The sequence below is a fragment of the Sylvia atricapilla genome, chromosome 4, assembly GCF_009819655.1.
Source record: "Sylvia atricapilla isolate bSylAtr1 chromosome 4, bSylAtr1.pri, whole genome shotgun sequence".
In the NCBI taxonomy this organism is placed as follows: domain Eukaryota; kingdom Metazoa; phylum Chordata; class Aves; order Passeriformes; family Sylviidae; genus Sylvia; species Sylvia atricapilla.
Window position 1 is genome coordinate 3935228 of NC_089143.1, and position 13650 is coordinate 3948877.

General features: G+C 33.5%; 1 protein-coding gene across 2 annotated transcripts in view; it reads right to left on the reverse strand.

Annotated features, from left to right (window-relative positions):
* The window catches only part of TUSC3 (tumor suppressor candidate 3), a 109817-nt gene that overhangs the window by 39658 nt on the left and 56509 nt on the right, over window positions 1-13650 (reverse strand). For both annotated transcript variants that reach the window (XM_066316774.1, XM_066316775.1), the window contains exon 6: window positions 11159-11248. In XM_066316774.1, coding sequence (XP_066172871.1) covers window positions 11159-11248 — 90 coding nt within the window. The remainder of the gene's footprint in view (window positions 1-11158; window positions 11249-13650) is intronic.

A 13650-nucleotide genomic window follows, 5' to 3' on the forward strand; every position in this document is an offset into this window, starting at 1 on the left:
TTATCACAAAATAAGGTCAATTTTGAGTGATACTAACAAGGTCTAGCTTTCAGCAAAGCCACAATTCTGCCTCCACAGAATTCTGCAGGCATTTAACATATTTATTTAATAAGAATGACTTATTAGATCTTAAGAGTTATTTTCACACACTTAAAATATTTTAGATTGCTGGTGAAACCTTAAGCCCTGTCAATCTTTATTTGCTAAGCTATACATTAGAAGCTCAGAATTTCATTTGAGTAAAATACAAATATTATTTCAGAATATCTAGATGCAGTAAATATTCATAAGGCTATCTATATCTTTTAGCTGAGATAACACATCATTCTTGTAGAAATTATCTCAAATAATAAGGAAGTATTGCTAACAATGCTAACAATGCTTCCAATAAATCAATGGAAATGAAAAGATAGTCTTCAAAGCTCTCTAATTAATTAGAGTAAATTAGTAGATTAATTTCAGTGTAAATACTAATATTGAAGTGGGCCACATAAAGGTTTAACACAATTTTATTACCATGCAAAATTTGTACAATGCTTTTGAATGCACTGTTATTTTGTGCAGTAGCTAGCCTATTAAAAAAACCCTACAATATTTAAGAAATAAAAGTAATTAATAAAAAAAGCCATGAAGAACTGCTCAAACCAATTCTCAAAGACAGGGCTTGAATGTCTAATAAAAAAAAAATATATATATATATTCCTACAATGGTAATCACAAATAGCATGTAATGGTATTTGTATCATACACAGTGTGCCAGTTTTTATTCTGTATTTCACATTCCAGAGCTAAACTTTTAAGTTCCAATTGTTTGATAATTCAACACACCCCAGAAAGAAACACATATTTAATGTCAATTTACTAAGAGGAGGTTAGAAATGTGTTTGAAAATTACTTTTCTTTTTTTTTTCCTCCAGAAATACTCATAAAAGTCTCTGAAAGACACCAGAGTGTTATTTCATACTGTATCGGGACTGACAGAAACATTCAGAATTTATTTTACCAGTCTGACATATTTATCATTACATTAATATCAAAACTGTATTAAAAAGTGAATTTCAGTACATGCAATGAGAAATTGGCTACACTACAAAAGCACTGATAATAGTGTTATCTCTTCTGTTCCAGCAAATATAACCTCAAAGAGGAAGCTTCCCTCTATTGACAATTCAAAGCCTTCTTGAGTATTCACATTATGACTCTGACACTTGCATGACTGATAAGAGACAAAGTCAGAAAAAGTTTGAAGGTCATTCTTTTGTCTCCCTTGAAATTGGTATTTTTAATACCATCTAGCAAGCCTTTTCTGGGAAACTCTTTCTTTGGAAATGCACTCTTTTTTTGGGGGGTAGATATTAAAATGCAACTACTGCATGATGGAAAGTATTCTACTAATTTTTTTTAACTTGCCATATTAAAATAAAAACTTCAGGAATAATAGACTGACCTTTAAAATTAAAAGCAGCAGCACTGCGATTATGAAATATACCTATACATGCAAAATATTGGCTAGTTATGTTAAAAGATTAAGCTTTTAAAACTGATTAGGCCTAGAATCTAAGCAGCAGTGTGAATATGTAGCTTCATTCAAATTTCCAAAGAGATTCTCAGAATCATAAAAATATTAAAGGACTGCAAATTGTGTTGGAAAATCAGAGGAAACAGGTTAAAAAAAATTCTATGCTGTGACCTGTTAAATATAGAAAAACTGTATTCATAGCATGTGTAAAGAGCAAATTATCCTCACAGTATGTTAAAAATGAATACATGAAAAAGGGGCCAGGGTTCAGCCACTGTAATACTTCAAAAAATGACAGATAATCCACAGTGAAATGTTTTCACATACAAAGGGCTCAAAACCTGCATAAAATTTTAAAATTATTATCATGCATAAATAGCATTTAAGTTAGATTTACAGTTTCTCAGTTGAGAAAATAAATTTGATAATTAAACAAAAATTGTATCAAACTTGTCTCTAAAAGACCTAATGTAAGTCAAGATGTTATCATGGTAAGATATCAAGATGTATCAAACTGAAATACTGATTAAAATTATTGTGAATTTGAGTTAGCTATTAAATAAACACAGACACCCTCCCAATTTCCCACCACATTATTTAGACTCTCTTCTTAACAACAAAATTACTTTACAAATTTGGAATGAGGAAGTTTACCCTTTGGTATACTCATTTACTTATGGTAATTTCCTCATTTCCAGCATTAAGAATATTTTAAATGGCAAAACTGGACACTGATTGAAGTGTTCTCTGTCTATAAACAAATAAAACATCAATAACAAACCTACTCTGAATTTGTCTTTTTTTTTTTACTCTGGTATTTAGCCACACAGAAAACTATGGAAAAATTCATACTTTTTTACATGTAAGAGTAATTACTCTGGTTAATATGAATTATGAAATTGTGGGGTTTTTTTCTTTGAAATATTTTTTAGAACACTGACTATAAGAAAATCAGAAACAAAATTCTTCTTTCCTTCCATTTAATGATATTAGAAGTGTGAGAAACTGGTAAATGCAGACAACTTCCTTCTTTTAAATGGTAGTGCTATTTTTATTTCACCATGCTAAGTGACCCCAGAACCTATAAACACAAAGGAGATTATTCCATGCTTTTGTTTACTGCTCAAAAGCTCGACTTGTAATTCTGTCAGTTAAGAACTCTTTTAAATTTGCACTGTACCTGAAGTTAAAGCATCACAGTCTTTAACAGCTTTGGTTTAAATATGAATGACAGACTTCTATGGGGAACAGTTAAAAATGCCTCCTTTTTGCAGTACAAACCTATACAAAAGAACTACAGTGTACTTCAAATCAATATGAAAGTTTGATTCTGTGAGTACTGAACACTAAGAGTAGGTGATGCACGTAAAATCTGCTCCTCAACCCACTTCTGAACATAATATTAGCTTGACACAAGATGCCTTTAAAATCTTTAAAGAGCAGATCAATCACAGGTGTTATGCACAAGCAAATTCACCTAAGATGGGCTATAATTCTGCAATATCTTTTTGAGTGACAGCAAGTGTCACTCCAATGCTAGTGTGAAACAAAAATAATTCCTTGTTGTAAAGCTTGTGCAAAGCCTACTCCTTTTGTGAACTTGTTTTTCAACATAAAAAAAAGTTTGAATGCTGACCAGAAATTAGGGGAGAAGTTAAATTATGTCCTCCTCTTACTCCAAGAATAAGGACAAAGCAGTTCAAAAACATTAATTCCCTTACAAATATTTTGGTGACTTTTTTGAGAAACACTGCCTGCCACTTTCATAATAAGACAATCGAGTTGACAATATCTGCTTCTAAATGTAAGCAACTGTAAAGTACAAGCCACAAAAGCTATTCTTCAGCAAGATCTAACTAGAATCTATTGGAGCAAGAATTCATTGGAATATAAACCAAACTTTTCACCCAAGAGTTTAGAATAGAATCCCAATAGCTTAGCTTGAACATGTCCTTTGGACATAACAGAAGAGCAGAAAGCTTTAATATTACTAACATATGCTATATGGTATTTCTGACAGAATGAGCTTTATACAATCTGCAAAACAGTTTTCAGATTTCCAGGATATTTTACATGGACTAGCTTGGTGCCAGAAGACAAAAGTATACATGTATACATTCAAATGTATTCATAATCACAATCATTACAATGAACAGAAGCACAACACCAACCAATGAACATTAGATGAAGAAATTATTAATCTGAGAAATGCAAAAAAGCCAGGAAATGAGGTTCTTCATTTACTGCAAGATTCTCATTGTGTCTTCTAAAGCTAGAAAATAATTTCTTTCTGCTATTGAAGCACTGCTGTGCCAAAAGAAAAATGAACACACACATGTTCCTCCTTGATTTTCACAGTTGCTTTGAATAGTTCTAGTGTTATAAAAGTCACAAACATCACCAACTCCTCCTCTGCTCCAAGCAACTGCAAAAACAGTTGAACCCTAGAGTCAACTCCTGCCTTTACCAGAGCACCTCCTTTCACATTCTGTTCATATGTATAACCCTGCCAAGCTCCAGCTTATTCTATTTTAATTTTAGTATAGGAATAGATTTTGCCTATCTGAGCACCCTGCTGAAGTCAGAACTGATTCCTCAGCTACCAGGGTCCAGACTCTATTTTATCTTAATGCAGTTTTGATGCTAGGAAGTGAGGGGAAAAGAAAGGAAACTATCAAGAACAGGACTCCTACGTGTCAAACCCAATGGAACAACTAATAGTAGTTGCAGCTAACTTTAATCATTAACCTTGAAAATATTTATAATGCTTCCAAAGAATATGTAAGGAAAATAATGAAAGCAGCTATGTGTGCCTACTCCTGACTGTAAGATATAGCTACAAGATTTGTGTGGCAACATCTATAAATAAAAATATTTTAAAGGTCCTATGACTGATTAAAAGAACAGAAAAACAAAAAAAACATATAAACTGACACTTAATACCCAGGGACTCGGAAATATTTGAAATCTACTAGGTGAGGTACATAGTACTACCCCACTTGCCTTTGAAGGCTCAGAAGAACAGACTGCATATACAATAAAACCTTTTAGTTTCTTTACCTTTTAATTTAGTCCTTATGTCTTCTACTGTATCTTCCTTCAGGAACAGTCAGTTAACATGAAAGGTTAGCCAAAGAAAGGAATTAATGCTGGCACCAAGCTAGACAAAAAAAAATGTCAGAATAATTTTTGTTTCCATGAAAACATACAAAAAAGCATTTTATATTCAATAAAATACGTAGTAGCAAATAATTATTGCCTTGAAGAAAAAAACCAAAAACCCAAAAAAACATAAACCCAACCAGAAGTTCCTTATGTTCAATTAAAAAAAAAAAAAAAAAAAAAAAAAAAAAAAAACATAAAAATGAGTAATGACAATAAAAAGGTAACTTTCTGAACCATGTATTATGGGTCAATCAGTCCATGAAGGACTATCTGAAGTATGCTGCTTCATTTATGTTAACACACTCAAATGCAAATTCCTTCTCCTGACACAGTTCACAGGAGAAGTGAATCTGGTACTTTGAAATGACAGCATTAGAGCTAACTAACAAAACTACCTGGAAAGGCAAGAGCTAACCAACATAAAAACACACCAGCTCTAGAAGGCTCTGCAGGATAAAAAATACTTTGAGACTTTCCTAGTAGTTCACAAGACAATTCCCAGCTACTGAAATTTTACTTCAGGAAAAAGAACATCTGCACCCTTGTACTATAGACTATGTTTCTACAGGAAATAAATAAGATTCACCAAATAATTAATTCAAAAGAGTGAAAGATGGTGTTGCACAACATGGGAAAATATGTTCCTTTCCTCTCCTCTGCCCTTCCCAGTCTCCAAGTTGTAGGATTTTAGAAGAAAACAACTGTTTAATAAGAACATCTATGTGGCTCCTCTGAGAGAGTAGAATCTAGAGAAAGAAAAATCTCAAACTTCTGGCATAAAATTTTCTTCTTTTCAGTGTGGATTTTGTAGTGATATCATAGTGTCACTTAAGCAAAACTATGCTGTCAGAAGCACTGAAAGGCTGCACCACTGATCTGAGTCCAAATTTTATTAAAGTCAATGTTAAATTCTAATTAAGAACTCAGCTAAATCAGCTTTAATGAAGAGAAGGACAAAATTTACCTTGACTGTTCCTGAGGGAAATTAAAAACAAAAGATAAAAATAAATTAAAAGATAAAATTAAAAGAATTCTGTGGATGGGTAAACACTGGAATCGGTTGGGAAATCTCTAACCATGGAGACATTCAAAATTCTCTTAGACAAAGCCCTGAGCAACCTTTGAGCAAGCAGCTGGACTATGCAATCTTCAAGCTTACATTCCAGTTAGAATTATTTTAATAGACAAGGTTCTTACCATATACATCTCCACAACCAGTAATGTCCAGGAAGACAAAAAACTAGGCTCCTGCCTGGCATTTAAGCTGGCTTTACAAAAATGACTCCTGTTCATAGCAGAAGAACATGAACCAGTTATTCCCATATGCCAATTCTGGTTTTCTGCCTTAAAGTATATTTTACTGTATTGCATTATTGTTCTATCTTCAGATACCTCAAAAATTCATGTATTTGAGACCTCACTGATTTCTGCCATAAGAGCTGCTCTGCAGAAAATAATTCTTTCAAATGAAAGTAAATGGCTTCTAGGAGCACATTTACACACAGCAAAAGGAAGCCAAGGAGTGGGGACAAGGAGTGTTTATTGTAGTAGTTGACTGTGGTAGTTTTAATTAGTCAATTAAAATTTCTGTTGTTACAAGAAACAATTAAAATCTGGTAGGCTTATTTAATTTTTATTTTCTTTTATTGAATGTTATCATGATAAGACTACTTACTGCATGATTACTCGTCTGAAAACTGGGTTTCCTTCACGAGAGCATGTTTCATGTTTACTCTGACAAAATAACAGCAACAGAATGACACCATGTGAACTTCTACGGCATGTATGTGTCCAGAATTTACCATTTAAGAACACAGAGGTTCTAATTCCTCATCTCAGCAACACTTCTGTCCTGACTAGCTTCCCACCTCTTCTTCCCACAATAAAAAAATAAGAGTACCAAATATTGTGTTAAGGTTTCCCTTTTCTAATGTCAAGGTAGGAACACAGGTTACCCAGAATGCCAGATACAATCACCCTTGCAATCTCAAAAACCTTATGCTGCCAATAGGTCACTTTTTTGACTAAATAATGACAGAAATTTAATTTAAAAGCTTTAGAAACCCTTTACTTCTTGTAGCTTCCAAACAGACCCACTGCCTTGAAAACAGCAGGGAAGCTATTTCATTAAAAGCACTCTTAAGTAACTACTCATTTCAATTCAGCATGCCATTATAAATAATTGGCTATTCCAGTAAAGTATTAAGATGTATTTTCAACAGTACTATGGCTGTGATTAGAGTTAACAAATGCACCAAAACATTGCTGGGGTAAAATCCGGCCAATCTGGATACCTTATGTTAGGTACAGATAATAATCTGTATGAATTCTTTTTTATCCAAAAGCAAGAGAAACATAACAAATCACACATTAAAGTCACTTTTTGTATGTATTGCACTGCTACCATCAGTATGGGTACTTTCAGAAAAGTCAGACATTCCAAAAACAATCTTGGCAAACTGTACTTCAAGCATACACTGAAGGCCAAAGGACAATGAATTTACTGTGACTTACTGAGCTTGAAAGGGTGAGTTGTTGCTTAAAAATGTTTCAAGAAAAAATTTCATATATTTTAATTAGATTTCTATCAGAAACCACAGAAGAATTAACCTTGGTAAGGGACATTTTATCCTGCTTAGCAGTAGAGGACTAGTGCAAATTAAGAATCTCAATATTCTTAGCCTAAGTTTTTCAGACTACCTTTGTTTTGTATTGACAAATGAAAAAAATTATACCAGCACTCAAATATACTGTTCATTTAAGTTCAGAAACATACTGATTACTGCATAACTGTATCAGCAAGAAAAGTGAGTAAATATCAGTGGTTATTACACTACAAAAGGGAAGTAGGGGAAAAAAAATAAATAAGTACTACAGTTTAACAAATATTTATATTTAATGTGATATCAAAAGGTGTTCTATCTAAAAAACATTTTACTATACAAACTCCTTCCTAAGGACACAACTTGTGTTATACTTAAGGAATTTTAACAATCTTTTAAATATGAGACAATTTTAAAAATTGTAATTAACATACTGGCAAATAACATCATTGTCCATTTCCCAAAGCCTGAATTTACACAGGAAATCCACCTAATATCTAATAATAAACCACCATATTTTCCTCTTCACAGAAGAACTTTTCTAACCTCTAATGCTTTCTTTTAAGAGAAGGAAAAGAAATTATAAGCTTTGGAAACCATGTTAATTCAGCATTTTAGATGAAGCTTGTCCTTTTCCCTGTTCTCATTTAGAGCAAACATCCAACCATTTTAAAGATGCAATCTTGAGCATATTGCACAACAAAAACCTTAGAATTTGTATGCATAATAATAAAAGGCAGCTAACCCATGGACAGATATACATAAATTCTCTCTTAGCCATTGCTATTTCTTTAAAAGCTGATGAAAATCTAGTGAGAATTCATTGCTATTAGGTCAATTAATGGCAGAAGTACCTCTACAGAAGGCTCAAACCCATGTAATTGCTTTCTCCATTTCTACTTCTCTCACCACCAGCTCTACACAGATCAAGCTCTGAATAAAAATCAGAAGTCTCACGAGACTTTACACACAGACACCAACAGAATGTTTAATTGTCACTCAGTCCCAGCAAAACAGGTTTGGATTTTAGCACGACACAGTCAGTAACAGCCCAATCCCAAAAAAATTATTTGGCAAAAGATGGAGAAATAAAATCGAAATAAAGAACATGCCAAGGTAGAAGACTAGCACAGTTTCATAAACCTAATCCAAAATTAAAACAGCAAACAATGTTACTGCTTTCTACATAAAAATTGATGCTGTTTCATGTGGACCCAAACCCTGAAATTAGTTGATAGCAGTAAGAAAGAAGGGAACTACCTACAACAGCCACAGTAAGAGAGACCATCTTTATAGAATAGACCACATAGAAATATAAAAATACGGTTTCAAAACTTCAAAGAGTACAACTATGCAGTTAAAGTAGCTCAGGTAATCATAAACACAATGCAAAAGTCAAAAGTTTTAAGAACTGGTGATGTTACGTGCACAAGACACTGGCAAGAGTAAGTAGTGTTGTCGAAGCAAAGGAAACAGACATCCTTTCATCTTTTGAAAAACCCCCAGGAATGTAAGAACAAATTAAGTGTCATCTAAAATTACAGCAAGAACAAAGCATATAATAGGAGATATTTGAGGCAAAGAACAGTTTAGAGAAGACAGAGTATTACCATTTTCAAGGTCTGCTGGCATATCAGGCTAGTATAGAACTGAACCCTGAACTTCTGTGAAATAAGGAAAACTTAAAAATCCATGATTTTGAACCTAATAACAAAACTATTCAGCTTGGTGAACTATTCTATGCTCAATTATGAAACCAGAAATTTCTGTGGTAAGACTGTCAACAAAGCTCCAGAGTATTACATACGAGTAATCTTTACAAAAAACAATTGCCTTAAAAATTTGGAAAGCTAGATATTGGAAAGCAAGTAATGAATTAAATTTCATCCAGATGTAAAGACAGCAGTTGCTGACTATTTACAAAGTGTTACAGTGAATTATCATGGTTGAATAAATCTCACAGAAGGTTAGATAAGCACACTCGTTGCTTCAAATTCAGATAAGTGTTAGAAACACAGATAAGTGTTAGAAAAATTAAACAGGTGAATGCTCAAGTGTTATTTGAAAAGAAAAAACCCAAACCACAATGAAAAACAGGTAAAGATTTATAGCCTACTTATGAAGCTTCTAACATTTCAAAAGTTAGAGCTTTAAATGACAACTATACTGGTCTATGATAGCTTAAATAAAGTAGGATCTTGGTAATCCTGCACTTCTTTTAATTCTTAAAATCTAACTGCTTTTACTTACTGTCACTACAAAGCTCCAAAGAGGTGAGAGTACTGACACACATGAACATGGAGAGACAGGTGAATCACAGGCACAAATAACTTCCCTGAAGCCATAAAATGCATCAAAGCCAGAGAGGAATGTATGCTGACCAGTACAATAGACTAGTATCTAGAATTTAAAATCATCTTCACCATTATTTCCATTATTTAGTTGTGTGTACTAACATTGCCAAAGCAGTAGCACTACAGACATGCAGGATATGAGTTCACACTCTGAAAAGGCAGACAAGGCAGCTCAAATTCAAGAATATTTCAAAATTATTTAATGTAGGGTATACTTCCAAACCAGGGGTTTAAGACAGGCAATGTGTGTAAAATTGGATAAGGTAAAAACTAATTTGTCACAGACAGTGCTTTTCCTATACAATATTTCTTCCTTCTGTCACTCCATAGAAAAGTGTCATAAATTTAATACTGCAAGGCACTAATGAAAAATTCCAAATTTTCATAAACAGCATTTTATTGAGATTATTTATGTATCATCAAATCTATTTCTGAGTAATAAAGTTCACAGATGAAATCCTGTCATATTATGACATCAATATTCTGCTTCCTGATAAAACACAGAGCAGTAATTAATTTCAAAACATCATTTTTTTGTTACTCTAATGAAGATATAACACAAAGAGAGCTTAAAATAAGTATTTTCTTTAAGATGTAATATTTTCCTTTAACTAGTGATAGACAAAACTGAAAAGAGCTCAATGGCCTGTGAGTTATTAAAAAAAAAAAAAAAAGCTTCCTGGTCCTTGCAAGTTTCATAGATTCCATCTCAATAAATTGCTTTAAAAGTAGTAAAAAATGAGGAGTAATTAGGAACTAGCCAAGGTCATTTTTACTTTCCCAGTAGGCAAAGAGAGTTTATTCTTCTGAGATCTGATGAACATTTGCTAAATTGAGAGCAGGAAGAAGCAAATGAGGTAATCCTTTAAAGGCAGCAATAGCAGGATATAAAAGTAATTTTGGCAATAGTCAGTGGTAACTACTTAGTAAAGTTGAGAAAGAGTTTAAATTGAAGGAGCACAGAGATACAGCAACAAAGCATTCTGTAAAGTTTAGCAGAAGAGTTGCAGACACGATGGAAAATGGTACAAAGCACATAAACATATTTGGCATCTCCTCTTCTGCCTAAAATGATTGAGAGAGGAAGGTAAGAGTTTACACACCTCAAAGAGTTGTGTAAAAAAGGGTTCGTGTAGCCTAAAAGGACAAAACAAACCATTTGTCTTCAACTGTGTGAGGAAGCACACCCCTTCAAAAAGACCAGTATCTCCATTTACCTTTGGGCAGCAGGAATTGTGTGGTATGGAACAATCTCTAACACACTCACTACAGCTAGGAGCTGCAGAGAGAAAAGTTTGAACAACACAACCAGCCATTTCATTGCCCAAATTACAGATGGTGACACCTCCTAAAGATTTGGAATTCCAAAACAGACTCTGCTTGCAACTAGATTTAACACTCTGACAGACTTTCATAGACCTATGGAACAGCAGTTATTTGCAATTGTAGGCTCAGTGTAGCAAATGACTGTCTACACATCATTTCCCCTCAAAATAAAATGAAAATAACCAACTCACCACTTGTCCATTCTGAGGATTTTTATGTGCATACGGCGGTCCACGGATGTGATTCCACATCTGACCAGATGTCATAGCAAATACAACACACTAGACAAAACCAGAAAAACAATAATTTAACATTAATTTAACTGTGAGGGACTGAACAGGAAACCATACTACTGGTTATTCTTGCTTTAGGTATGCTTTTTTTTTCACTAATCAGACACAGTATCTACCTCTATTTGAATTTCAGGATAGTATCTTCTGATGTGTTGTTTTCCTAAAATTTTTAATGACTTCTACCATTCTGAAAATGAGTTAGCTCAAGCCAGATTTTCCAAATCTCACCTGAAATAATCCTAAATTTATGTGCCACATTTACACATCTACATGACGACAAGTATTTGCAGCAATAGAAGGCATTCATTGCAAATGTTCTGGAAACTAGTATCCAAGATTTATACAACTTTCCATGAAAATACTTCTGCCTCTAAATCCCATACAAATATTTAGCTTACCTTTGCTTTCATGTGTCTGAATTTATAGATAAATTAATAGAAAAAAGTCCAAGTATTAAAAAAGAAAAATCTGTCCTATTTTATGACATTCTCATGATGTGTCCTATATGACTGTGATTCATTTTAGCTATGATAAAAAACTATGGCTGATTTGGAAAGGTTGAAAATTCCCTACAGAACAAAGTGTGAAGTTAGGTTAGGGATCAGTCTTAACAACAGACCTTAATTCTTGTAGATCATATTGCAGAATGTACACCAGTCATACAAGAGTCATTAAGACTATTTTAAAGAGGAAAATAGAGTATTTTTGATTACCAAGTGAGAGAAATCAGAAACATATCATCTAAATATTTCTTTTTATCAGTACAGATAATCCCAACAAAAGCTACATTTTAATACAGTTATGTACATGCTCATTTTTACTGTACCTCAACATTCACAGTAGCATCATAACATCACAGAGATACAGGAAGATGGATCATTCATACCATAAAATTTGTACCAGAGTGACTAACTAAACTGAGGTTTACTAAAACCCTTCAGAGTGTTTTCTTTAAAGAACATTTAGGAACATGTTTGTGACGTAAATATAAGCTGGTGTAGCTTTGTATCCCTGTAAATGCAGCATTGCCACCTGTAGAAATATGAACAAGGCCTTACTACTGAATCTTGTGAAGCTTTATTAAATCTGTCTTGGCTTTCCTGGCTTTGGGTTTTGTTTTCATTTGGGGTTTGGGTGGGTTTTTTGTTTGGTTGTTTTTGCTGCTGTTGTTTGATGGGTTTTTTTTTGGGGGGGGGTGGCATTACCTATTTAGCCAAACCAGCAATTTTTCCAAATACCAGGTGACCATATCTAGTTTACAACACATTGAGATATTATTATTTTCCCCCTATTCTGTTTAGGAAGAAACAGATAGGACCAACACCTTGATGCAGTACAGTGGTGATGAGATGACAGCAGAGACAGTCAAAGAGTAAACACAAGTTACAGTGTGTCAGTATGGAAATGACAACAAAGGATGCACAGGATTACACTGGAGATCCCAAGCCTCTAAATATTACAATAGTGAATAAAGAAACACAGACATGGGAGCGTGTCAAAAACAGTTTTCGCTAACAAAGGAAACAAAGGACAAGCATCCGATGTATTTAAGACCTCCTTGATTTACCCTGTAAATCCTGATGTAAAATTTTGTTGCAGATTGGTGAATCAGCACAAAGCATGAAACAGCCCCAAGGGGACCTCAAATCAAGGAGGAAAAAAGTAGCATCACACTGCTCCCAGCAAGGAATGTGGAATGCTGACAACTCACCATAGCACCACATCATCCCAAAGCAAATGAATGATCTCCAGATCCAGAGAGAAGTAGTGGAAATGTAGCCATGAGATAAAAGTCTAAGATTCCAAGAAGTGCATGCAAAACTATTTAATTGTGGTGTTATTATTAAGACTTTTCTTGTAATAGAAAGAAAAGATACTTTTTCAAATACAGTGTAATTACATTTTGTTGTAGTGTTATGATTTTAATTAAAAAAAGAACAGGTTCTTAATTTTAATATAAAATGTGTTTCATTTTGCTTTTCACAGGATTTGGAATGTAACAGTGTAACAATTGACACGGCAGATGAAGACAAAGTGGTCATGATTGCTAGTAACAGAGTTAAGTTTTAATTAATAATATGCAACAAAATGAAGAGTAAACAATGACATCACTGGGAGAAGAGTAACATAGTTACTTCTACACCCTACAGATTGTTTTAGCAGAGAAACTTATACTGCAATTTTGCTGATGACTGACATGATAGATCGGTTACCTGAAAGCACAAAAGTGTAGAAATTGAAAATATGAGTAACAAAAGTGAGGTGAAAGATATTTAGAAAGACAAAAAAATTAGGTGAAAAGTCAAACATTGAAAGATAACATGTACAGAGCACACAAACTGTGCCTCTCTCAAAGTGCGCTTTCCATGAGAAATATTTTTTCTCAGTTT